Genomic DNA, 26,128 nt, shown 5'->3' with positions numbered 1-26,128 from the left:
ATGGCTGAGAATGATTGCAACATGAGCTTAAGAACCGTTTTTGCAAAGGATATTATTCAGAACTAATACAAAGTTTAATGGAATTTGCCTCACAGCGTAGGCCTACAATATTTGTCTTAGGCACTTATCTCCCCAAGAGTCTAATTTACCAGTCTTATCTTTCCTGGCCACAGACTATCTTGTCTTGTTAGTCTGTAATAAAGAAAATATAGCAGATCTCTGTCAGATAGGTTCTGCAATTATTTCAATATTTAGTAAGGATTCTTGCCTGAGATGGAACATGGTAACTCTGACATCAAATACTAGATTGTCAACAATCACCTTCAAAATTATATTCCATTTTTTTTTTTTAATATTTTCCGCGGATGATAATAAAAGGTAAAATATGGGAACTGCTTCTCATCACAGAACATCAAGAATGGGCAAAACTGGAAAATAGCCGCTAGCCGCTGTACTAATCATCCAATTTTAGTACAGCAATCTCCTCTGCTGTTCTATTGTGTTTTGACAGGCCCTAGAACACTCATTGGCTAAGAGCGCTGATCAGGAGCTGGTTGGCAGACCTTTTTTCGGTCATGACCCTTCGACAGAAGCTGGCATCTGTCGGCCAGTTTCTACTGAACCAGCCGATCCCGCCCCACATTCAGCCCGTGTGTACTAGGCTTTAGTGTTAAAGTGGATGTAAACCTGAATTTTTTTTTTTTTTTTTAAATAAGGCTTGCACCTTGTACAGTATAGGATTTCATGTCATCTGTGCCCAGTCTTGCCACGAAGAGTTAATCCAGCTCTGAGCAATTCTCTTATCTTTTTTCAGTGAGATAAAGGGTCTCAATCTTAACTCTTACCCAAGAATAACCTAACCCTTAAACCTCCCTAAAAGTGAAAACTTAGCTGGTCAGTACCAAGCCCTCACACAGCCTGCACCCAAGATCTTGGTGCTGATAAGAAAGGATAGGAAAAGGCTAGTTTTAAGGCAACAAATCTCTACTATAATCCCAGGGCGTAGCACCTGATACGGACAGTAGGCTGTGACTTCTCTCGTATGACTACAGAAGCAGGCATGCTCTCTCATTTATCTTGTTAGTGATTCAGGACATTCTCCAGGGCAGATGGAAGCTGAGAGACTTGTTCTCTCTCAACCTGATTGTGTCACTTTGCACAAGTGTCTAGAGGGGACTGGCAGGAAACAGATGGCAGTTCTGTGGCGAGAGGGAAGGCGAGCAGAAAAATACATTAACAAGAGCTGTGATGAGAGATCCATTGACTACAGGGGATTTGAAGCTGTGACCTGCAAAATTAAAGTGTACCTGGCTCTTATGCATGACAGTGGCAGGCCTTTTGGGGTCAAATCGATATTCACATAGGTATACTGCATCTACAGTATTTGCTGTCTACTATTTACAGAGTGGCCACCATCATAAAGCCCCCTGGGCATGAGAAGACACCAGATAGCAGAGGAGTAGAGGGAATGTTTGGATCCCACCAAACCAAGGTGTCAGGAAACAGCAGCAGGATGGCCTAACAAAAAGAAAGTCTAACTAGCAACTAAATATATACAAAATATGCAGAATGGGGAACACAGAAAAGCAGCAGGGAAAATGAAAATGCAGGAAGCAGGTGGGAAGGGGGAGCCACAACTGGGATTAGGAATAAGGGGGAGCAGGTACAAGGAAGCAGGGTACAGGGCAGGTGCAAGATCAGAGTCAACCTAAATACCTTCTCAGCAGCCAGCATCAGATGGAAACTGATTACTGGGATCTGCTGGGAGACACCCGCTGGTAGACAATGGAACTACAAGTTCCGCTCTGGGAAGCACAGTGCCACCAGCAGGTGATCCAGGTCCTGGCACAAGGAGGCTAAAGTGGGTCTGAAAGTCATCACGTGCAATGAAGTACTATTGGAGGCCACTGCCTCTGCATTGCATGTAATGATGATGTTGCGAGAAGCACGCATAATATGTTTACAAAAAGGTTTATTAAAGCTAAAATAATGCACTTAAAGCAACTAAGATACATTTAGTTAACGTACTATGTGATGAGTCCTCCCTATGTTTAAACCCCACACATACACCGAGTGGAGAGCATCAAGCGAGGCCAGGCTGGAGTGTGCAGGGCTGGGAAGCTAATTAGCAGGCTGCTGGACTGATCCATCGAGGAGGTCGGAATACATACAGAAGGAATCCACATATCCGTTCAGTTCATGCGATATATGATCTCTTACAACTTGGAGATCATTGGGATCCGGTAAGCGGCACATTTAATTATATTTGGAAAAACGGATTGAAAATATTCACTGGAAGTGGTTCACTTGATTTTATAGAAAGATTTGAACTTGGAGTGAAATGAAAACACCAGGACACTTTATATGTATATTTTTTTGACAAAAAAAATATAATTTTTTTTTTTTCGATGAACTTTTATTTTTTGATGAATATTATTTTTTGATAACCAGTTTTCGCATTATGTTATAATGTTCGTTTAATCACATGGTGGTAATTTTTGTGTTTGTTCACAATACTTCACTTTATTGATTCACATGAGACAGCGCAAATCTTTTATATTTTGAGCACCGTATCCTCACCTCCTCATATTCAAGGAGTAGTAAAAGTGCAGCCAGTCTTGCCTATATTTAGCGCAAGGTTTTTCTATACTATTTGTATTAATCTAACTCCCTGGGCTCTCAAGAAGTGGGTTGAATGGCACAAGTTTGCCAAGGAGAGCACCGGAGATAGGGTAGCTATTGCAATGAGAACTGTTTTTTTTTTTTTTATTTTAACAGCTACAGGGCAATTAATATTTAACATTTTTAAAGCTGGTGTTGAGCTTTAAAGCCAAAATCGGGGCTAAACCAATATTTTCTAAATACCCACTTCAAGACCGCCGCACGACGATGTACGTCCAAACTTTGAACGGGGATATCGTTGTTATGGCAGCAGCTAGCTGCCATAACCCCGGTATCCCCGTTTTCGTGCGGCGGCCGGCTGTCAGATAGAAGTGGTCCCTGCGGCGGATTCGCCGCGAGATCACTTTTATCGGTGGCGGGAGAGGGCCCCCCCCCGCCGCGATCCGGTGCCCTCCGCCGCTTACCGGAGCCGTCGGTAGCGGTGGAGGCGATCGCGTCCTCCTCCGTGGTTTGTCTGGAGACGAGTGAGGCCAAGATGGGGCTCACTCATCTCCATGACACTGCTGGGCGGAAGCGACGTCAAAACGTCACTTCTGTCCACGCCTCTTAAAGGCACATTTTTTCAAATGTCATTTTTCTAAATGACTTTTTTTTTTTTTTTTATTGCATTTTAGTGTAAATATGAGATCTGAGGTCTTTTTGACCCCAGATCTCATACTTAAGAGGTCCTGCCATGCTTTTTTCTATTACAAGGGATGTTTACATTCCTTGTAATAGGAATAAAAGTGACACCATTTTTTTTTTTTAAAAACAGTGTAAAAATAAATAAAATATTGTAAAATAAATAATAAAAAAAAAATTTTTAAAACCCCCCCGTCCCGACGAGCTCGCGCGCAGAAGCGAACGCATACGCGAGTAGCGCCCGCATATGAAAACGGTGGTCAAACCACACATATGAGGTATCGCAGCGACCGGTAGAGCAAGAGCAATAATTCTAGCCCTAGACCTCCTCTGTACCGCAAAATATGCAACCTGTAGAATTTTTTAAACGTCGCCTATGGAGATTTTTGAGGTTAAAAGTTTGACGCCATTCCACAAGCGGGCGCAATTTTCAAGTGTGACATGTTGGGTATCAATTTACTTGGCGTAACATTATATTTCACAATATAAAAAAAATTGGGCTAACTTTACTGTTGTCTTATTTTTTTATTCAAAAAAGTGAATTTTTTCCAAAAAAAGTGCGCTTTTAAGACCGCTGCGCTGTGCAAAAAAAAAGTATTGCAATGACCGCCATTTTGTTCTCTAGGGTGTTAGAAGAAAAACCATATATAATGTTTGGGGGTTCTAAGTAATTTTCTAGCAGAAAAACCTGTTTTAATCATGTAAACACCTAAAATCCAAAACGAGGCTGGTTCTTAAGTGGATACTAGAACCATGTTACCATCCAATCAATGAAGCAATCCAGAAAGAAACAACTCCTGTACTATACTTTTGTCCAGAAGTTTCCTGTAATTTAGACCAATCACTAATGTTTTTTCTCCTTGTGCAAAGAGACGGGTATTGTACCCATCCCCTGTAGTCTTCGGCAGGCGGCCTCTAGTGGGTGGACCTGTTGGTTGCCACACACAGCTCTGTGTACTGCCCCGTGGTGATGTCACTGTTATAGTTACAAGTTATTATCTAGGTTTGCATAGACATTTGGTACGCACAAGGTGAATATACACTATATTGCCAAAAGTATTGGGAAGCCTGCCTGTGCAAGCACTTGAACTTTAATGGCATCTCAGTCTTAGTTCGTAGGGTTCAATATTGAGTTGGGCCACCCTTTGCAGCTATAACAGCTTCAACTCATTTGGGAAGGCTGTCTACAAGGTTTAGGAGTGTGTCTATGGGAATGTTTGACCATTCTCTCAGAAGGTGTTCTATCGGGTTGAGGTCAGGACTCTGTGCAGCCCAGTCAAGTTCCTCCACCCCAAACTCTCTCATACATGTCTTTATGGACCTTGCTTTGTGCACTGGTGCGCAGTCATGTTGGAACAGGAAGGGACCATCCCCAAACTGTTCCCACAAAGTTGGGAGCATGAAATTGTCCAAAATGTCTTATTTATGCTGATGCCTTAAGAGTTCCCTTCAACAGAACTAAGAGGCCAAGCCCAACACCTGAAAAACAACCCCACACCATAATCCCACCTCCACCAAATGATTTGGACCACTGCACAAAGCAAGGTCCATAAAAGTTTGGTGTGGAGGAACTTAACTGGCCTGCAGAGTCCTGACCTCAACCCGATAGAACACCTTCTGCGCACGAGCACAGAGGGACTGGGTGTTTTTTTTTTTAAAGTTATTTTACTTTTTCTTTTTTACATTGTCCTTTTAAAAAAAGAATTTTGGATCACTTTTATTCCTATTACAAGGAATGTAAACACTCCTAGTAATAGAAATAAGCAGGACAGGACCTCTTTAATGTGAAATCTGGAGTCAAAAAGACCTCAGATCTCACATTTTGGGCCAAACTTGTCTTGCATACACACGGTCGCACAAAGTTGTTGGAAAATCTGATCGTTCTGAACGCAGTGACGTAAAACACGTACGTCGGGACTATAAACAGGGCAGTAGCCAATAGTCTTTTTTTTTCAATAAAAAAGGAAGTGATGTTTGACGTCACTGCGGTCCTCCAAGGGCATAGAGTCGAGTGGGGGCCACCATGCCCTCACTTGACTTCCTACCCATCAGGCCATAGGAGGGCGGGTCCTAAGTGGTTTGCCCTGTACACACAATCGGACATTCCGACGACAAAATCCGTCTGATTTTTTCCGGCGGATTTTGGGCCAAACTTATCTTGCAAACACACGGTCGCACAAAGTTGTTGGAAAATCTGTTCGTTCTGAACGCAGTGACGTAAAACACATACGTCGGGACTATAAACAGGGCAGTAGTCAATAGCTTTCGCCTCTTAATTTATTCTGAGCATGAGTGGCGCTTTGTGCGTCGGATTAGTGTACACACGATCGGAATTTAAAGGATCGGATTTTGTTGTCGGAAAATGTTATATCCTGCTCTCAAACTTTGTGTGTGGGAAAATCCGACGGAGCCAACACACGATCGGAATTTCCGACAACACAATCCGATCGTGTGTACAGGGCAGTTAAAGTTCATGTGCGTGTAAAGGCAGGCGTCCCAATACTTTTGGCAATATAGTGTATATCCTTTGCTGTTGAAGAATTGTTTTAGTTACATGTCTTATTTGCACGGGGGGTTCAGCCATAGAGAAAAAATTCTGACCATCTGATATAGTCAGCAATAGCATAACAACTCCTGTGGGGAAATAAATAGACTTTATGGTGTTCATTTTGCACGTACTGATGAAGGAAGATTGGTTCACCAAAACATTATGCATTTCTCTGTATGCTTCATATGCAGTAAATGATGGCATTCCGTTCTCCTTAAACGCACTCTCACTACTTTTCCCTTTTTGCTATGCTTATCATGTACCTGACATGTTACATACCATAAATAAATACATGAAGACTCATTTTACATGATGGAATGGGAGCTTACTCTGCACTACCCCCTGCTCTAATCCTTTAAGGACTATGCTGTAAGTCAGCACAAAGTGGTGTAATGGGTGGGCACAGGCGCAAAGAGCATCAGCTGTTTGACTATACACCAGCAGCTTCCCAAAAACAAGGGGGCATAGTGTAGGTAACTATGTGAATTGATTGTACAAATTAATTTCAGCAGTTCAGCACTGTAATATATTACACAAGTTTTTTTTTTTTTAATAGCCCAGAGTTATTCTTTAACCACTTAAAGGGTTGTAAAGGTTCGTGTTTTTTTACCTTAATGCATCCTATGCATTAAGGTGAAAAAACACCTGGCAGTCACCGGCCCCCCAGCCCCCCGCTTTACTTACCTGAGCCCCTTCATCTTGTCGGCGTGTCCCCACTGTCCCTCTCTCCATGGGGTCCCGGCTCTTGATTGGATAGATTGATAGTTGCGCAGCCATTGGTTCCCGCTGCTGTCAATCAAATCCAATGACGCCGGGGGGGCGGGGCCGAGTCCGGCATTCGTGTCTGTGGACGCAAATGCTGGACTCGGGAGCGTGCCTGCTGCAAGGTAACCCCCTCGGGAGAGTGCCTCTGCTAGGGGGTTATCTGATGGGAGGAGCCGCGAGAGCCACTGGGGGACCCCAGAAGAGCAGGTTCGGGGCCACTCTGTGCAAAACGAGCGGCACAGTGGAGGTATGATATGTTTGTTATTTAAAAAAAAAAAAAAAAATGATCCTTTACAATCACTTTAAGTTCCGTAAGGTTTTACCCCCCTTCATGACCAGGGCATTTTTACTATTCAGCACTGCGTTACTTTAACTAGCAATTGTGCGGTCGTGCAACACTACGCATATTTTTTATCATTTGTTTCACACAAAGAGAGCTTTCTTTTGGTGGTATTTGATCACTACTGTTTTTTTTTTTTTTTTGGCGATATAAATGAAAAAAGACTGGAAAGCTTGAAAAAAAAATATTTTCCACTTTCTGTTATAAATAAATAATAACCAAATAAATAATAAATAAATAATAAAAAAATAAAATGTCCTCATAAAATTAGGCTAAAATGTATTTTGCTACATGTCTTTGGTTAAAAAAAAAAGAGATACCAATAAGTATATTAATTGCTTTGTGCAAAAGTGATAGCATCTACAAACTATGGTATATACACTGGAATCTACACAGCTATAGACCCTATACTGTAATGCAGGTGATCAGCAACTTATAGTGGGACTGCGAAAGTGCGGCGGGCAATCTGGCCCTAGCTGACATTGACTGGAAAGTACACTAACTGACATCAATAGTGACACAAATATAGTGATCAGTGCTAATACTGTACACTGTCGTTGTACTAATGACTCTGGCTGGGAAGGGGTTAAAATCTAGAGTCAATCAACGGGTTAACTGTGCGCCTAACAATGTGTATTGTGCGCTGCTTTTATTTTACTATGTGTCTGTTTTTCCTCCCAAAAACTGTTAACAGTACACAGAATTCTGTGTGTTTGTAAACACACAGAACTCTGTGTGTGATTGGCCACAGCCGATCAGCTGAGTTAATTGGCTGAAATCAGTTGCCAAACTCGAGCTGTGTCCAATTACAGCTCAGGTAAGCAAGGGATGCACACATGCATGCCCTGAACCTGGGAGAAAGGCCGCAACGTACAGGTACGTTGCCTGGCCTGGAGGTGCCACCTGGTCACAGTAGAACTACTGCGAGTGGGTGGCAAATGGTTAAAGTAGACTGAAATCAGAATCTTTTTGTCACTTTTGTTGAAGGAAGGAAGGGTTATAACCTTTGTCAGTTTTTTTTTTTTGTCAATTGTGACCCATTGAAGTGAGGCAGTACCACTGAAAGCAATGGGAGACAGCTCCAGGAGCTAATGGCTACAACCTGCAGGCAATTGGTCATGGGACCTGGATGAGAAAATGGGGCCTAAGCAGGACAAGACAGAAAGGGTGACTCCCCCTAGTGGGGGAAACAGACAGGAATAAAAACCCAACAGGTTGCTCTGATCCAGGAGTAGGCAACCTGGGGCCCTCCAGCTCTTGCAGAACTACAAGTCACATCATGCCTCTGGAAGTAATTGTAACTGCCAGCCTTGCAATGCCTCATGGGAAATGTAGTTCCACAACAGCTGGAGGGCCCCAGGTTGCCTACCCCTCTCCCCTCTATCCCAAAAAATATATATATATATATCTTTGCCTTTAGTTATACTTTGAAGCTGAAATACACACAGATATAAAAGACACAATAATAAAGTTATGTAATTATTATTACATCATTAAATTAATTTTTTTAATGCAAGCAGTGTAAGCACCTGAATCTGACCAGGTATCAGCCCTTTACAATCCCTGGACCGCAGAGCTCAGGCAAGGAGAGAAGCAGCACAAGGAGCCAATTGGTTGTGCTCCATTGATAGTAGGGTACTAAAAAGGAACATGCCAATAGGAGAAAGCAGAGCTGCAGAGAAATGATCCCATCATCTAAAACGCACAGAATCTGTTGCATCTGTGCATAGTAACCAATCAGCTTCAGCTTGTTAAAATAAGCTTTGACAATAGAACTGAGAAGCTGATTGGTTCCTATGCAGAGCTGCACCAGATGCTGTGTGCACCAGTTTTAGTACATCTCCCCCCCAGTGCCTCCATCCTCTGCCTGTGCTTGACTCATCACTGGGGAAAACGGATTTGCCAATGGTTTGCTACCTGAAATAATTGATACAATAAATATTATTCGAGGGTGGTTACAGATTACCTCTATTTATTGCATATATGTACTAACTTGTCTATTCCCATAGTTAACTAGCCTATTAAAACTCTGATAAAAACAATGATATGAGGTTAGCTATGAAAACAAATACACTGCTTAGTAAAACAATGTCTTATTTATTTCCCAAGAAAATAGGAATGTGCTAGCATGGAAATACTATACAGAATTATACAGAGTATATGCAAAAGAACATCAAAGATACTTATCACAACGCTTTCCTCAAGATATTGTTTTGTCGGCTGGGCTCAGGATGGCAAAAGAGTGAGCTCTCTAACTTGTTCAGCCCTTTATACTTCAAACATACACCATCCAGACCCAACCCCATTGCCATCCCATCTAGACTTTGATGAATCACAGTATTTATGGGGCAGTCCTCCTCAATATATTATATTACTGTCCGTCCTGCTGTATTGGCCTCTAGGGGCAGCATTGTCCATGTCTATGTATCCTGGTCAATCTTCAATGCCTTTGATCTTTTGATCTTCTGTAGCAGGACATTCATCAATTATCTTGTCAGCTATGGTTCCTTTCAAGCTTGCTCGCATAGCGTTATAAAAACAGATGGTCCAGAGCAAAGTTTTGTTCAGCCTTGATGGAGGCCTGATCTCTTCTTTCAGATATGCTCCAAAGCTTTGATGTGCAACTCGTTACATTCCAGACCTGGTATCAACCAGGAAGAACATCAGACCTTTACCCTTTAAAGCCATGGAACTGCAAGTATCAGCATGGTTGATCTTTGGGAATAGGAAACAGATATGTACCAGATCTATGACAGATCCAATTCAAACGCTGGATAACACCCAAAACACTGTTACCAAAAAAACGCAGTAACATTGACAGAGAAACTCCAGAAATATGACATTAGACCATGTTGCCTTCCAACACTACCCTAACTGACAAGCTCTGCACTGACCTTGACTTCCTTGCAGTATTTACTGTTTAAAAAGTATAAACAATTCATACACAAAGGTTGTCTGTAATATCTCTACAGTAGGAATCTTCGAAAATATGTGGCTGATTTTTTTTTTTTTTAAAACAAAGCTGCAGTTGCAGTTTAATAATCCTTTCCATTTCCAAAGCAGAAGCTGAACATGGATAAAAGGGACCACATTATGCAAAACTAGGCCTGATACTTTTTAATTTTCCTATTACCCATTCGATATACAAAACAGGGACAAAGGATTTAATGAGGCAGCCTGCAATCGACTAATTGTTTACCTCATTTTACATGCATAGTGGAGCTTGAAGCCTGCATGTAATAATCAACTGGCAGTCCGCAGAGTGGGTGGCTCTCGCCTAATTAAGTGTCTTCTTCTCCCAGTCCGATAAAATACAGTGACGAGGAGCCGCTAAACATCACTCAGGACTAAGTACGACGTATACAGAGAGAGAAGAGGCACATGCATCGCTCTCTGAACGGCTATAAAGGGTAAATCACAGGCTTAAGTGCTCAGCGCCTACCAGAGGGCACAATCCATATTCTGGCTACTTTTCCCCTGCCAAAACTTTTTTCTTTCCTTCTCTTCTAAAATTACAATGACTTCCACTGTAACGCTACTGAACAGTTCCATAGATCATGCAATTTGTGCTGTGCTGTAAATAGAATTCTCAGATACAGTTCACTAGTTCCTATGACTTTACATTTTGAAGCTCTGTGTTAGTTTTCAGTGATAGGGCAGTTTTCATTGTCTTAAAGCTATACTCCAAGAAAGAGCATTATTGCATACTTACGGTCCAGTTTGGCACAGTGGAAGTGCACATATCCAGACATCCCAATCTGCAAAAACTCAAAAAAATTTAAAAAACCCAGTGGTGATCAAATACTACCAAAAGAAAGCTCTGTGTGAAAAAAGTTATATCAATTTGCATGACCGTGACATGTCGCAATTACCAGTTAAAGTCACACAGTGCTGAATAGCAAAAAATGCTCTGGTCATGAAGGGGGTAGAACTTTCCGGTGATCAAGTGGTTACACTGATACTAAAGTCTTGTCTTTTTCTTAAAAAAAAAAAAAAACAAACATCTCATACTTAACTGCTCTGTGTACTGGTTTTGCACAGAGCAGCCCAGATCCTCTTCTTTTCGGGTCCCTTACCGCCACTGCTTGCACCTTCCTCCTGCCCCCACAGCAAGCAGCTTGCTATATGGGCACCCAAACTGAGCCGCTGCTCTGTGTGTCCTCTATCTCTCCTCATTGGCTCACTGACTTTGACTGACAGCAGCGGGAGCCAGTGGCACCTCACTGCTGCATCAGCCAATATGGGGGGAGAGTCCCGGACAGCCGACACTCTCATGCAATATCGCTGGATCGAGATCGTGTTCAAGTGGGTATTAGGGGGGCTGCTGCACACTGAAGGTTTTTTTATCTTAAAGGGCTTGTAAAGGTTCGTGTTTTTTTCATCTTAATGCATCCTATTGAGAAAATATGGCACAACAGTGACATTATCAAGAGCTGGATTTCCCTCCAAAATTGATAAAAAGACGAGAAGAAACTGGTCAGGAAGGCTGCCAAGAGGCCTACAGCAACATTAAAGGAGCTGCAGGAATATCTGGCAAGTACTGGCTGTGTGGTACATGTCAACAATCTCCCGTATTCTTCATACGTCTTGACAATGGAGTAGAGTGGCAAGATGGAAGCCTTTTCTTACGAAAAAAAACACATCCAAGCCCGCCTAAATTTTGCAAAGACACATCTGAAGTCTCCCAAAAGCATTTGGGAAAATGTGTTATGGTCTGATGAAACCACGGTTGAACTTTTTGGTCATGATTCCAAAAGATATGTTTGGCGCAAAAACAACACTGCACATCACCAAAAGCAAACCATACCCACTGTGAAGCATGGTGGTGGCAGCATCAGGCTTTGGGGCTGTTTTCCTTCAGCTGGAACGGGGCCTTAGTCAAGGTAGAGGGAATTATGACCAGTCCCAAATACCAGTCAATATTGGCACAAAACCTTCAGACTTCTGCTAGAAAGCTGAACATGAAGAGGAACTTCATCTTTCAGCAAGACAACGACCCAAAGCATACATCCAAATCAACAAAAGAATGGTCTCACCAGAAGAAGATTAAAGTTTTGGAATGGCTCAGCCAGAGACAAAAAATCTGTGGGGTGAGCTGAAGAGGGCTGTGCACACTAGATGCCCTAGCAATCTGACAGATTTGGAGTGTTTTTGCAAAGAAGTATGAGTCAAGATGTACCATGCTGATAGACTCATACCCAAAAAGACAGAGTGCTGTAATAAAATCAAAAGGTGCCTCAACAAAGTATTAGTTTACGGGTGTGCACACTTATGCAACCATATTATTTTAGTTTTTTATTTTTTACTTCCCTCCACCTAAAAGATTTTAGTTTGTTTTTCAATTGAGTTGTACAGTTTATAGGTCACATTAAAGGTGGAAAAAGTTTTGAAATCATTTATCTTTGTCTCGTTTTTTTTTACATCAAGAAACCTGACATTTTAACAGGGGTGTGTAGACTTTTTATATCCACTGTAGGGCCTTGATTTATTTGCAAGTTAGGACCAGGTCCCTTATCCTGGCATTAATCATGGTCTGTGTCATTCAACAAACTAATGCTACTGTATTACCTCAGTGACCAGAAGCAGGCTCTGATAATGACAGCTGAGTGATGAGGGAAGGGCTTATTCTAGATTTGGAGAGAAGCAGAGGTCCATTGTACAAGGATTTAGGATTCTTTGCCAGGCACAAAAGATTTAAAGTCAAGCGTGGGTACTCGTTGGAACCACAAAATGCCTGTTTTTTTCCCCAGCAATATTGGTTTGGGACAATAGTGGTTTGCTAAATAAAGTTTGAAAATAGGAAACCCAAACCACATCCCAAAATATTGGAGAAAAAATGGAGAGTTGTGCCCCAGGGATTGTACGGGCAGGGGATAGGACCAGTAGAAAAGTAAGATAAGTAGGAAACAGGTATGAAAAATATTACAAAATGTTATTATACCAACATATTATACGTAAATTCTTGGTTGTAAAAACAAGACAAAGAATGTGGTCGTGCTATAACATATATACAGCTGACATCTAAAACATACGAAAGGTCTCACAGTGAGAGGCCAAGGTTAATCATATGAGTTTCAGGGAGCCCAACATGTTTCGGAATAAATTGTTGCATTTATTCTTCAGGGGTAATTGAAGGTAAGCTGTATTATCTAGCATAAAAATAGATAGGTGAAATTAATTGAGGTATCATTTATAAACATAATATTGGGAGAAAAGGTAGCATGGAGAACACGACAGGGTCGTTTGAATAAAAATCTGGGAGTGCTTACAAGGAAATTGACCATACAAGCATATTAGGGACCACTTTCAAGCAGGATCCGCGTCACCCCACGATCCCAACATCCATATCAATACCAGGCCATATTTGTGGTAGTTAAAGATGTGTTAGATTCATCAAATTGCCAAGCAAAGCAAGAAAAGGTGGTGTTTGCCACAAGTAGGGATGGCGCAAGGCAAGTAAGGGAAGGGAGAGGGGACAGGGAGGGGTGGATGATACAGGGAGCGCAGTTGATGGCAGAGGAGTCCACAAGGCTCCCAAAAGGCTCCCAGCACTCTCAGGGTCGCATTTGCACCAACTGATCCGGATAAGCTCACCATTCTTCAGGTGAGCTCCTGGATCACCTGGTGCTTTTCTGTTTTCCACCATTGGGCACCACCACTTTCTCATATATACCCTTGCATGATGTCAGTAGTCCTCTGCATGCTTGGACTCCACATCAAGGAGAATCTATCTCACTTGTCGTTTAAAGTAAGCTATGACCCGTTGTCTTTCGTTATATAATGTCTGGGATTATTTAGTCTTTTGACTATCCCCTTTTCTATCTAGCCTGATTTAAACACATAAACCTATTTAGTGTTATCCATATTTTTCTGCAATACCGGTGGCCCTTTTTTACATTTATTTTTACCCCTATGCATATATATATACCCTGGGAGCCTATACACTAGGAGTGTCCCATCTTTATATACCTATTTTGAATGTTTATACATTTTGGGAGTTACTCCTCAATCTCCTTCCCACACACTTATGCTATATCCTCTCTTTATGTTTAGGGGATCTCCTTTTGGCATTATTCAATCCTTGTGGACTCCTCTGCCATCAACTGCGCTCCCTGTATCATCCACCCCTCCCCTCCCTGTCCCCTCTCCCTTCCCTCCCCTTCCCCTATCCTTACTTGTGGCAAACACCACCTTTTCTTGCTTTGCTTGGCAAGTTGATGAATCGAACAGATCCTTAACTGCCACAAATAAGGCTTGGTATTAATATGGATGTTGGGATCGTGGGGTGAGGCGGATCCTGCTTGAAAGTGGTCCCTAATATGCTTGTATGGTCAATTTGCTTGTAAGTACTCCCAGATTTTTATTCAAAGGACCCTGTAGTGTTTGCCATGCTACCTTTTCCCCAATATTATGTTTATAAATGGTACCTCAATGTCACCTATCTATTTTAATGCTAGATAATACAGCTTACCTTTAATTACCCCTGAAGAAGGAATGCAATTTATTCCGAAACATGTTGGGCTTCCTGAAACTCATATGATTAACCTTGGCCTCCCACTGTGAGACCTTTCATATGTTTTAGATGTCAGCTGTATATATGTTATAGCACGACCACATTCTTTGTCTTGTTTTTTCAACCAAGATTTTATGTATAATATGTTTGTATAATAAGATTTTGTAATATTTTTCATACCTGTTTCCTACTTCTCTTACTTTTCTACTGGTCCTATCTCCTGCCCGTACAATCCCTGGGGCACACCTCTCCATTTTTTTCAGCAATATTGGTTTGCCCAATTTGAAGAACATTACAGGTACACTTAAGTATGGAATTTTGTCTGTATTTTGTCTGTATTTATTTTTGTAAACCCTTTATGCTTCGTTCTCTTGGGACTTTGGAGGATTTGCGACCTCCTTTTAAAGAACAAAAACTTTTGCATGCACAATTACGGAAGTCTTTGTCTTCCAATTTCAGATAAAACTTGCATTTCATTTAGCTAATCTCGAGTCCCAAACCCTATTGAAAGCTGAATGTCCCTCAACGTCTCTGCGAAGCTTATAACCCGCAAGATATATATTCTTCGATAAAGAGAAAAGACAGCTGGCTCTTCTCTATTGTTCACTAGTCTGATGTCAATGAGTTTCCCTAATGACAGGCTTCCATCATTGTGACTGCTAGGCTATTTCACCTTTTTAGAAAGCAATGAGGAATAAGCTCGAACATTACAACGGCATAAAGTTGACTACATTGGAGCAAAAATCCTGCTAAGCTGTCATTAGTATGAAAAGCACTAGCAAGTTGAGCACTCTGTATTTTACGTGCCTCCTAAAAGAAGGGCCATTAAGATCTGAGGTATAATAAAAGGCTTATAGGGCTCCAATCTCAGGGATGGGCAATGAGGGTTTGACGTTCAGTAAAATACTAGAATCAGACGCGTTCGTTCAGGCTACGAGACCAGGCCAGTTAATGAAACCTCTATTAACGGAAGAATCACTCTCCATTTAATCATTCAGTCGAGGCAACAGGGACTTGTAGATGCAGACAGGCCATTTAAACAGGCGGACGGGAAGTGGAAATGTGCTGAAGGCTGGCGGAGGGGTGAGATTTTTTTTTTTAACTGACACCACAAAGCATCTGCTTAGAACGTGAACAATTACAGATTCAAAGAGATGAAATGGCTGATGGCCAGAGTTCTATACCTGGGAAAAAAATGTATGCAGCAAAAAAAAAAGCATATATTTCTTAAAGTGTATGTCCATGGATTACCAAACTGCCCCCCAAACATCCCTCTGCCCCTCTAGAGCAGGGGTCTTCAAACTTTTCAAACAGAGGCCCATTTTCTGCCCTTTAGACTATAGGGGGGCAGGATTGTGGCCAGTGCGGATAGAAAATGTCCCGACCCAGCATCAGTGAAAATAAATATTGCCTCAGGGTTGGTGGTTAGTAGGAGGAGTAGAGGAGTAGTGCCCCATCATTGGTATTAGTGGGAGGAATAGTGTCTCATCATTGGTATTAGTGGGAGGAATAGTGTCTCATCATTGGCATCAATAGAAGAAATAGTGCCCCATTGTTGGTGTCAATGGAAGGAATAGTGCCCTATCATTGGTATGAATGAAAGAAATAGTGCACCCTTGTTGGTGTCAGTGGAAGGAATAGTGCCCCATCATTGGTATGAATTAAAGAAATAGTGCCCCCATTGATGGTGTCAGTGGAAGGAATAGTGCCCCATTATTAGTGTCAGTGGAAGGAATAGTGCCCCATCATTGATATTAGTGGGAGGATTAATGCCCCATCATTAGTGTCAGTGGCAAGAATAATGCCCCACTGTTGGTGTCAGTGGGAGGAACAGTGCCTCGTATCATTGGGAAGAATAGTACCCCAAGGGTCGGATACAGTGCCCTGAAAAAGTATTCACACCCCTTGAAATTTTCCAATTTTGTCATGTTACAACCAAAAACATAAATGTATTTTATTGGGATTTTATGTGATAGACCAACACAAAATGGCACATAATTCTGAAGAGGAAAGAAAATAATAGTTTTCAATTTTTTTTACAAATAAACATGTGAAAAGTGTGGCGTGCATTTGTATTCAGCCCCCTTTACTCTGATACCCCTAACTAAAATCTAGTGGAACCTATTGCCTTCAGAAGTCACTGAATTAATAAATAGAGTCCATCTGTGCGTAATTTAATCTCAGTATAAATACAGCTGTTCTGTGAAACCCTCAGAAGTTTGTTAGAGAACCTTAGTGAACAAACAGCATCGTGAAGGCCAAGGAACGCCCCAGACAGGTCCGGGATAAAGTTGTGGAGAAGTTTAAAGCAGGGTTGGGTTATAAAAAAATATCCCAGGCTCGGACATTTTGTTTCACATTCCCATTGGGCTTTGTGCACATGAAGTAGCAATAAAGACCTAACTTGGGTTTTAAACTTTCTGTACACTGTCCAAAATCCCCCCCAAAAAATAGTTTTTTGCTGTGGATAAATTATAACCTGCAAAACTACTAGGCCTTCAAAAAATACAAGGTTGAGGGATCATCCTCAGCATTCAGACTTTATAAAGAATGCAACAAGAAATGTAAGGGTGCAATTAGGATGGCTAAGATAGAACATGAAAGACACATAGCAGAGGAGAGCAAAAAAAATCCCAAGAAATTCTTTAAGTATGTAAACAGTAAAAAAGGGAGGACTGACCATATTGGCCCCATAAAGAATGAGGAAGGACATCTGGTTACAAAGGATGGGGAGATGGCGAAGGTATTGAATTTATTCTTCTCAGTCTTCACGAGTGAATCGGGGTCTTCAGTAACCAAAACTGCAGTGTTTATCCTCATGACACAACACAGGAAGCACTTCTATGGTTAACAGAGGACAGAATTAAAATTAGACTTGAGAAACTTAACATTAATAAATCACCGGGACCTGATGGCTTGCATCCGAGGGTACTTAGGGAACTCAGTCAAGTGATTGCCAGACCGATTTTTACAGACAGTCTACTGACTGGAATGGTACCAGCTGATTGGAAAAAAGCCAATGTAGCACCAATATTTAAAAAGGGCCCAAAATACATCCCTGGGAATTACAGACCAGTTAGCCTAACATCAATAGTATGTAAACTTTTGGAGGGGATGATAAGGGACTATATACAAGATTTTAGTAATGAGAACGGTATCATTAGCAGTAATCAGCATGGATTCATGAAGAATCGTTCTTGCCAAACCAATCTATTAACCTTCTATGAGGAAGTGAGTTGCCATCTAGACAAAGGAAGGCTCGTAGACGTGGTGTATCTGGATTTTGCAAAAGCATTTGACACAGTTCCCCATAAACATTTACTGTACAAAATAAGGTCCGTTGGCATGGACCATAGGGTGAGTACATGGATTGAAAACTGGCTACAAGGGCGAGTTCAGAGGGTGGTGATAAATGGGGAATACTCGGAATGGTCAGGGGTGGGTAGTGGGGTTCCCCAGGGTTCTGTGCTGGGACCAATCCTATTTCATTTGTTCATAAACGACCTGGATGATGGGATAAACAGTTCAATCTCTGTATTTGCAGACGATACTAAGCTAAGCAGGGCAATAACTTCTCCGCAGGATGTGGAAACCTTGCAAAAAGATCTGAACAAATTAATGGGGTGGGCAACTACATGGCAGATGAGGTTCAATGTAGAAAAATTTAAAATAATGCATTTGGGTGGCAAAAATATGAATGCAATCTATACACTGGGGGGAGAACCTTTGGGGGAATCTAGGATGGAAAAGGACCTGGGGGTCCTAGTAGATGATAGGCTCAGCAATGGCATGCAATGCCAATCTGCTGCTAACAAAGCAAACAGAATATTGGCATGCATTAAAAAGGGGATCAACTCCAGAGATAAAACGATAATTCTCCCACTCTACAAGACTCTGGTCCGGCCGCACCTAGAGTATGCTGTCCAGTTCTGGGCACCAGTCCTCAGGAAGGATATACTGGAAATGGAGAGAGTACAAAGAAGGGCAACAAAGCTAATAAAGGGTCCGGAAGATCTTAGTTATGAGGAAAGGTTGCAAGCACGGAACTTATTCTCTCTGGAGAAGAGACGCTTGAGAGGGGATATGATTTCAATATATAAATACCGTACTGGTGACCCTACAATAGAAATAAAACTTTTTCGTAGAAGAGAGTTTAACAAGACTCTTGGCCACTCATTAAAATTAGAAGAAAAGAGGTTTAACCTTAAACTACGTAGAGGGTTCTTTACTGTAAGAGCGGCAAGGATATGGAATTTCCTTCCACAGGCGGTGGTTTCAGCGGGGAGCATCGATAGTTTCAAGAAACTATTATATAAGCACCTAAATGAACGCAACATACAGGGATATACAATGTAATACTGACATATAATCACACATAGGTTGGACTTGATGGACTTGTGTCTTTTTTCAACCTCGCCTACTATGTAACTATACTAGCAAGAACCTTTGGATAAGCACTTTGGGAGTTTTGCCTACAGCTTACAAATGCCATTCTCAACCAGAGTGTTCCTCCAGAGGTTGCTAGGGGTTCCTTGAGCTTTGGACGTTTCACCTCCCATTTGATGGTGCCTGCATATTTTTGGAGCCAATGCTGCTTGGCAGAGTCAGCAGCATGGCACCTATGATCTTTTAAGCTGTGTTCTAGGGTGGCAATCTGACCACCATGGTAATGGGGATGTTCTTCCCACTGACCTCCAATGAATTAATTTTAACAGGGGTCCCCTGAGACTTGAAACTTATTTTAGGAGTTCTTCTGATGTAAAAAAAGATTGAGAAAGGCTGGCTTAGAATATCCAGCTGTATTGTGTTTCTTCCTGCATCTCACTATTGGTCAGTACAGCAGCAGATCTCACCGAGAGAGGTGCAGCGGGGGGTAAGTCAAAGCTCAGCTTTCTAAGCCGATATGGGATTTGCATAATTAAGGGCCCCTAGGTTTCCGCCACCCGCGGCACTCATGAAGATATAAAGGGTACGTGCTGGCAAATTTAGATGCCAGCTTTCAGTCCTAGGCACCCGTTTAGCAAGCTTAATCTAAACCACAGATGTACTTTATCTCGATTTTTATTGAGAAGGCATAATATGAAACCTGAACAATAATGCAGTGAGATTTTGTAAATAATAGGCTAGAAAGTCATTGTTTCTTGTCACCAAAAATAGCAGGGTACAAATGCAAATAAAAAAGCTACAGAAATCAAAATCAGAGTCACGGAGTTACCGTATATATTCGAGTATAAGCCAAGTTTTTCGGCACTTTTTTTGTGCTGAAAATGCCCCTCGGCTTATACTCGAGTCAAGCACTTTTCTGCAGCAGAGAATTACATTTTCCGAACCGACTTTGGGGTCCCGTATCTCGGAGCCACTTGGTGCTAGGAACCCCAAATTTGGTGTGCAAACCCAGTGGAACTAGCAGCTACTGTAAGTGGAAAAGTGAGTCAACAATTTGCAGCCTCACTGTGCCCATTTGCAGCCATAGATCCCCCGAACTTCAAACTCGGCAGTTAAGGGTTCCTAGATGCCCCCTAGCTGCAGCCAAAATTTGGGGTCTCTGGACCCAAAGGGTCCCGAAATAACACTGCTGCAGATGGACACAGTTGACCGAATTTGGGGCCCCGTATCTCAGGGGCCACTTAGTGCTAGGAACCCCAAATTTGGTGTGCAAACCCAGTGGAACTAGCACTACAACATATCCGAAAGCTGGGGTTCCTAGCACTAACTGGCCCCGAGATACGGGGCCCCAAAGTCGATCAACTGTGTCCATCTGCAGCAATGTTATGCGATGCATAGTAGCCCATTATGTGTCACTTACCTGACAAGGGAGCCTGCGATGTCACCGCTGTCCCTTCTCCTATGAAGCGTCCATCTTCTTTCCGGGTATCGCGACCCTGGCGCTGTGATTAGCCGGAGCCGTGATGACGTCACTCCCGCGCATGCGCACGGGTGCCTTAGAGACGGCACGCTCAGTGTGCCTGCGCGCCGTTGTCTACGGCGCATGCGCCGTAGACATCGGTGCCTGTCTTTTGGAAATATCTCCTAAACCATCTAGGTTTAGGAGATATTTCTTGCACCTACAGGTAAGCCTTAATCTAGGCTTACCTGTAGGTAAAAGTGGTATGTAAGGGTTTACAACCACTTTAAAAAACTCTTTCTATCCCAAGAAAGCCAAGACAAATACTCTGGGCAGCAAAGTCCAATTATGCCACACAAGGGGAAAATAATTCCTTCCCGACTCCATAGAGGCAGTTGGATTACCTCCCTGGACAAAATGATTTCCATTCTATACTGTAGTAATTACAACTGTTCATACCATTACTTGTAAGAAAGCATTTAGTCTTTTTTTTTTTAATTCAATTATTGAATTGCCTTAGCTACATCATCAAGAGTCTAACGACTCTTACCGCAAACAATCTCTTCTTAAACTGATGGTAAAATCAACATTCCTGCATTTGCAACCATCAACCTCCCATAATAAAATGTTAATTTCTCAGATTGACTCTGCCGAAGAATAGTACCGCATATTCAAATGCCTTATACAAGGAAAATACTATACTGTAAGTGTAGTACATGTTCATAAATGCTAACACTGAAAAGTAATAAAAAAAAAAAATCAGAATTGCCAGCTCCATGATATTCAGAGGCTTTTCCCCTCTACCCCTGATCACTGCTGGCATAGTGAGAGGGGGATCAGGCTTTTTCTACATACAGTATCTCACAAAAGTGAATACACCCCTCACATTTTTGTAAAAAATGTTTATATCTTTTCATGTGACAACACTGAAGAAAGTAAAGTAGTTAGTGTACAGTACAGCTTGTATAACAGTGTAAATCTGCTGTCCCCTCAAAATAACTCAACACACAGCCATTAATGTCTAAACCGCTGGCAACAAAAGTGAGTACACCCCTAAGTGAAAATGTCCAAATTGGGCCCAATTAGCCATTTTTCCTCCCCGGTGTCATTTGACTCGTTAGTGTTACAAGGTCTCAGGTGTGAATGGAGAGCAGGTGTGTTAAATTTGGTGTCATCACTCTCACTCTCTCATACTGGTCACTGGAAGTTCAACATGGCACCTCATGGCGAAGAACTCTCTGAGGATCTGAAAAAAAAGAATTGTTGCTCTACATAAAGGTGGTCTAGGCTATAAGAAAATTGAAAAGACCGCAAAACTGAGCTCAAGCACGGTGGCCAAGACCATACAGCGGTTTAACAGGACAGGTTCCACTCAGAACAGGCCTCGCCATGGTCAACCAAAGAAGTTGAGAGCACATGCTCAGCGTCATATCCAGAGGTTGTCTTTGGAAAATAAACTTATGAGTGCTGCCAGCATTGCTGCAGAGGTTGAAGGGGTGGGGGGGTCAGCCTGTCAGTGCTCAGACCATACGCTGCACACGGCATCAAATTGGTCAGCATTACTGTTGTCCCAGAAGGAAGCCTCTTCTAAAGATGATGCACAAGAAAGCTTGCAAACAGTTTGCTGAAGACAAGCAGACTAAGGACATGGATTACTGGAACCACGTCCTGTGGTCTGATGAGACCAAGATAAACTTATTTGGTTCAGATGGTGTCAAGTGTGTGTGGTGACAACCAGGTGAGGAGTACAAAGACAAGTGTGTCTTGCTTACGGTCTCAAACACACGTGCCTGCCTCTGCAGCCTCAGCTGAACTGGATAGTGAATGAATGGGAAGTGCTCAGTGCAGAGTGGCTTCCTGTTCATTCACAATCTGAAGTTTACTTAGTTTAAACCCAGTTTACTATTCTTCAGATATGAATGAACACAGTGAGTGAGTGTGTTCACTGCGTTCATTTAGAAAAGGAAGGGGCTGGCAAATGACATATTTTTTGCCTCTTCCGCTGCTCTCCATCCTGCATCCCCCAGCAGCAGCTAAGACGAGAGGGAAGCCAGCAGCACTGCGGGGCGGGTGGAGGCAACACAGGGGAAATCCCGGGCAGTAGGGGGAATCTGCACAGTATGTAGTGATTAGGGTGTGCCCAGACACACCTGGCACACCCCCTGCGCATGCTTATGGAACAAACTATATGAGGATATGCTTAGTTCGTTTTTCATTTCAGGCGTTTACAACCACTTTAAATTATGTCCGGTTGATGTCTTTATATTCCCATGATTGTATACATTTGTTGGAGGCGCTATCTGTCGCCTCTAGCTGGGAAATTTGTCTTGTCGGCTGATAACCGATTTAAAGTTTGCTTGATTTCTAAGACCTGTTGGCTGCTAACTGATTTGACATTTGTTTTACTTTTGTACTTTTGTATGCATATCATCGCTACGCAGATCCTAATGTCTACCCATCAAACTGAACTCTGGTTATCTTTGTACCCCTTTATGCTTATTCTTGCCTAGGTTGTGCTGTGCAATTTTGGGTACACAAATAAAGGAATTACGCAAAAAATGATGTCCGGTTGAGAAGCAAGTGTAGCAAGTGCCTTTGCTACGAGGAATAAGGAAACAACTTTTCTAGCAGGTATAACGGAACTTGAAGACTGACAGAAATAAGGGAAAACTGACAGAGATCAGAGAGGATTGTCCAAAAACATACCGCGTATGTATACCAGACTCTCAGCTGAAAGTCAGGCTAATAGCTTTGATGAAAAGTAGCTCTGAAATGAGCCATAACTAGCTAAAAACACATTACAAAATGCATCAAACTGATGAAAATGATATTCATTCAACCATTTCACTTTAAAATGACTTGATGCATTGCCAAAGCCGTGTGTGTATGTCTACACTGATGACTGCTCTTATTTTTAGTCTATTTATACTGAACAACTACACTGCAATCTGCAAGTAACATAACATAGATTGAGAATTTCTAGACTTTAAAATTGCTCTATAAAAGGAGGTAGAGAACCACAAAGATTTCACATGGTGAAACCAGCAAGCACATCTTTGGCCTGCTCCAGTCCAGACAGCAATTACTATTCCAGAGAGGAGAGGAGAGCTGAATTAATGGCCTGATTGCTCAGAGAGGGACCCCGGCCTCGCCTGGGGCTGGTAATTACCAATCAGGTCACTGCAGTCCATTGTAAACAAGTGATTTCTCAAGTGCTGTTTCTGAGGAAGCCTTTTGGATTGTTTTTCCTTCTGCTTGTCGCTGAGAAAAGGACATGGAGCAATCCCTCTTCGACATTTATCCTGTTTCTTCAAGGCTGCAGAGACCGCTTACTGGCCACGTTAGGTTGCTGTAGACTTCTTCTGAAGGTGATCTGCTTGTGCTTGGAAAGTGTATTACTTTGGCACTCAATCATTATCACCGGAAAGTCCAGTTGCATGGTGACCACATGTATGTGGTCAGTGTATTTTGTTCTAGATAAGAGATGGGTACAGAGCGGTCAGATTGTTTAGATTTGAGAATACCTGTGTATGATCTTATCTGTCAATATTCAGACTTAAGGCCCGTACACACGATCGGACTTTTTGACAACAAACATGCAAATTAGCTGTTTTAAGGCAACATCTGACCGTGTGTACGCTCCATCGGACAAACTTTTTCGGTTTTCATCCGACAAATGGGTGTGCGAACAGACAAACTTGGCGTCAACATAAGTCCGACGTCGGCAAGTCCGATCGTGTGTACACAAAATCATCGGACTTTAGTACAAAGTACAAACACGCATGCTCAGAACCGATGCAAAAGATCAGACAACAATACAGAAGTTGACCAAAGGATGGCGCCGGAGAATTGAACGTCAAAGTGTCGTCAGTACGTTGAAACGTCACTACGTTCGTGTTTGTTGCCTAAAAAGTCCTGCCGTGTGTATGTTTAACAAGTTTACGGCCAGCGCCCTTTGTACAGAAATCCATGGGAAAGTTTGTACAAAGTCCGATCGTGTGTATGAGGCTTAAGTCTAATAAAGGTGAACTCCAGGAAGATATAAAAAGGCACAAACCAAAGGAACTCTATATTCATTAATACATAATTAACAGGCAGTTAAATTACTGGCAGTCCCCGGGTTACGAACAAGGTTCTGTAGGTTTGTTCTTAAGTTGAATTTGTATGTACAGCCCTGGCCAAAGGTTTTGAGAATGACACAAATATAAATTTTCACAAAGTCTGCTGCCTCAGTTTTTATGACGGCAATTTGCATATACTCCAGAATGTTATGACGAGTGTTCAGATGAATTGCAATTAATTGCAAAGTCCCTCTTTGCCATGAAAATAAACGTAATCCCCCCCCCCCCCAAAAAAAACATTTCCACTGCATTTCAGCCCTGGCACAAAAGGACAAGCTGACATCATGTTTGTGATTCTCTTGTTAACACAGGTGTCAGTGTTGACGAGGACAAGGCTGGAAAACACTCTGTAATGCTGACTGAGTTAGAACAGTGTTTCTCAACTCCAGTCCTCAAGGCGCCCCAACAGGTCATGTTTTCAGGATTTCCTGCAGATTAAGCGGCTGTGGTAATTACTAAGGCAGTGCAACTGATCAAATCACCTGTGCAAAATAGTGGCGAGCCTGAAAACATGACCTGTTGGGGTGCCTTGGGGACTGGAGTTGAGGAACACTGAGTTATGCCGTGTACACACGGTCGGACTTGCCAGCGAGACAAGCTCCGTCAGCATTTCCGATGGAAAAATTTAGAGCATGTTCTCTATCTAAGTCCGTCGGAAATGCCAACAGAAAAAGCCCAATGGGGCATACACAATGTCAGATTATCCGACCAAAAGCTCCCATCGGACTTTTTCTGTTGGAAACTCTGACTGTGTGAACGCGGCATCAGAATAACAGACTGGAAGCTTTGAATGGAGGTTGGTGCTTGAAATCATTGTACTTCCCCTGTTAAAGTGGATGTAATCCCTCACATATACCCAGTGAAGTGAACAGCTTCAGATGATACACAGAGATGAAACAAATATCCCTACATACGTTTTACATGTATATCTGCTGTATTCAGTTTTATATATTCTTTAGAAAGTTCAGATCATGTTAGATTTTCTCTTCCTGTTAAGTACTACAGTGAAGCCTGGGCATACAGCCAAGACAGCTGATTGGAGGAAAGGCACACACCCCCTCTCCTCATAGGTAGAGACTTTCAGAGCTGTTCATTGAATCATTTAACTTTCTGCTAATCTATTTATAGCATCCTCCCCAACATAAAACTCAGGCTGGTTTTATCTCAGTTTATGGAGAACTTGTCAGAAGTGATCAGGCTGATAACAGAAGAACAGAGCAGGAGAAAGCTACGGGACATAGGGCTTTGAAGAGAGATCAGAAAACACTGCAGATATATGTGCCCAGCTCAAATTTCATTATTCCGGTTTACATCCACTTTAACCATGGAAACACGTGCAGCCATCATTGCTTTGCACAAAAAGGGAATCACAGGCAAGGATATTGTTGCTAGAATAAAAAAGTGTATATATCGCGCTGTCTATTATAAACAATGAGCAGCTGACACGCATCGGGACGGACGATACCACTGGTTCTGCCACATACTTTATTTTACAAAGCGCTTTTTTATCTCCTAAAATGTGAGTATTTTTTATCTTCAATAAATTTTATGAGCTTTTACAATACAGTATTATGCTATGTGCTCTCATATTTTTTCTACATAAAACCCTGACGCCTGATTGGACCTACCCATATTCAATACATCTTCACAAGCACCCGGGCCACCTTGAACCGTGTTCTTCAGTGGTAGCTGC

At 42.1% G+C, this 26,128-nt stretch overlaps 1 protein-coding gene across 5 annotated transcripts in view; it reads right to left on the bottom strand.

Annotated features, from left to right (window-relative positions):
• Nucleotides 1–26,128, bottom strand: part of CHCHD6 (coiled-coil-helix-coiled-coil-helix domain containing 6) — a 447,244-nt gene that overhangs the window by 132,690 nt on the left and 288,426 nt on the right. The window contains exon 8 of one of the 5 annotated variants that reach the window (XM_073591920.1): nucleotides 9,144–9,597. The exons of the other annotated variants lie outside the window; for them this stretch is intronic. Within the exon in view, the coding sequence (XP_073448021.1) occupies nucleotides 9,585–9,597 (13 nt within the window). The 3' untranslated portion in view covers nucleotides 9,144–9,584. Of the gene's footprint in view, nucleotides 1–9,143; nucleotides 9,598–26,128 lie in introns of those variants that run through there. 5 annotated transcript variants of the gene reach the window in all.

This window comes from Aquarana catesbeiana, linkage group LG07 (assembly GCF_042186555.1).
Source record: "Aquarana catesbeiana isolate 2022-GZ linkage group LG07, ASM4218655v1, whole genome shotgun sequence".
In the NCBI taxonomy this organism is placed as follows: Eukaryota; Metazoa; Chordata; class Amphibia; order Anura; family Ranidae; genus Aquarana; species Aquarana catesbeiana.
Note: the sequence above shows the minus strand (reverse complement) of the source record. Positions and strands in the feature narration are given on the sequence as shown.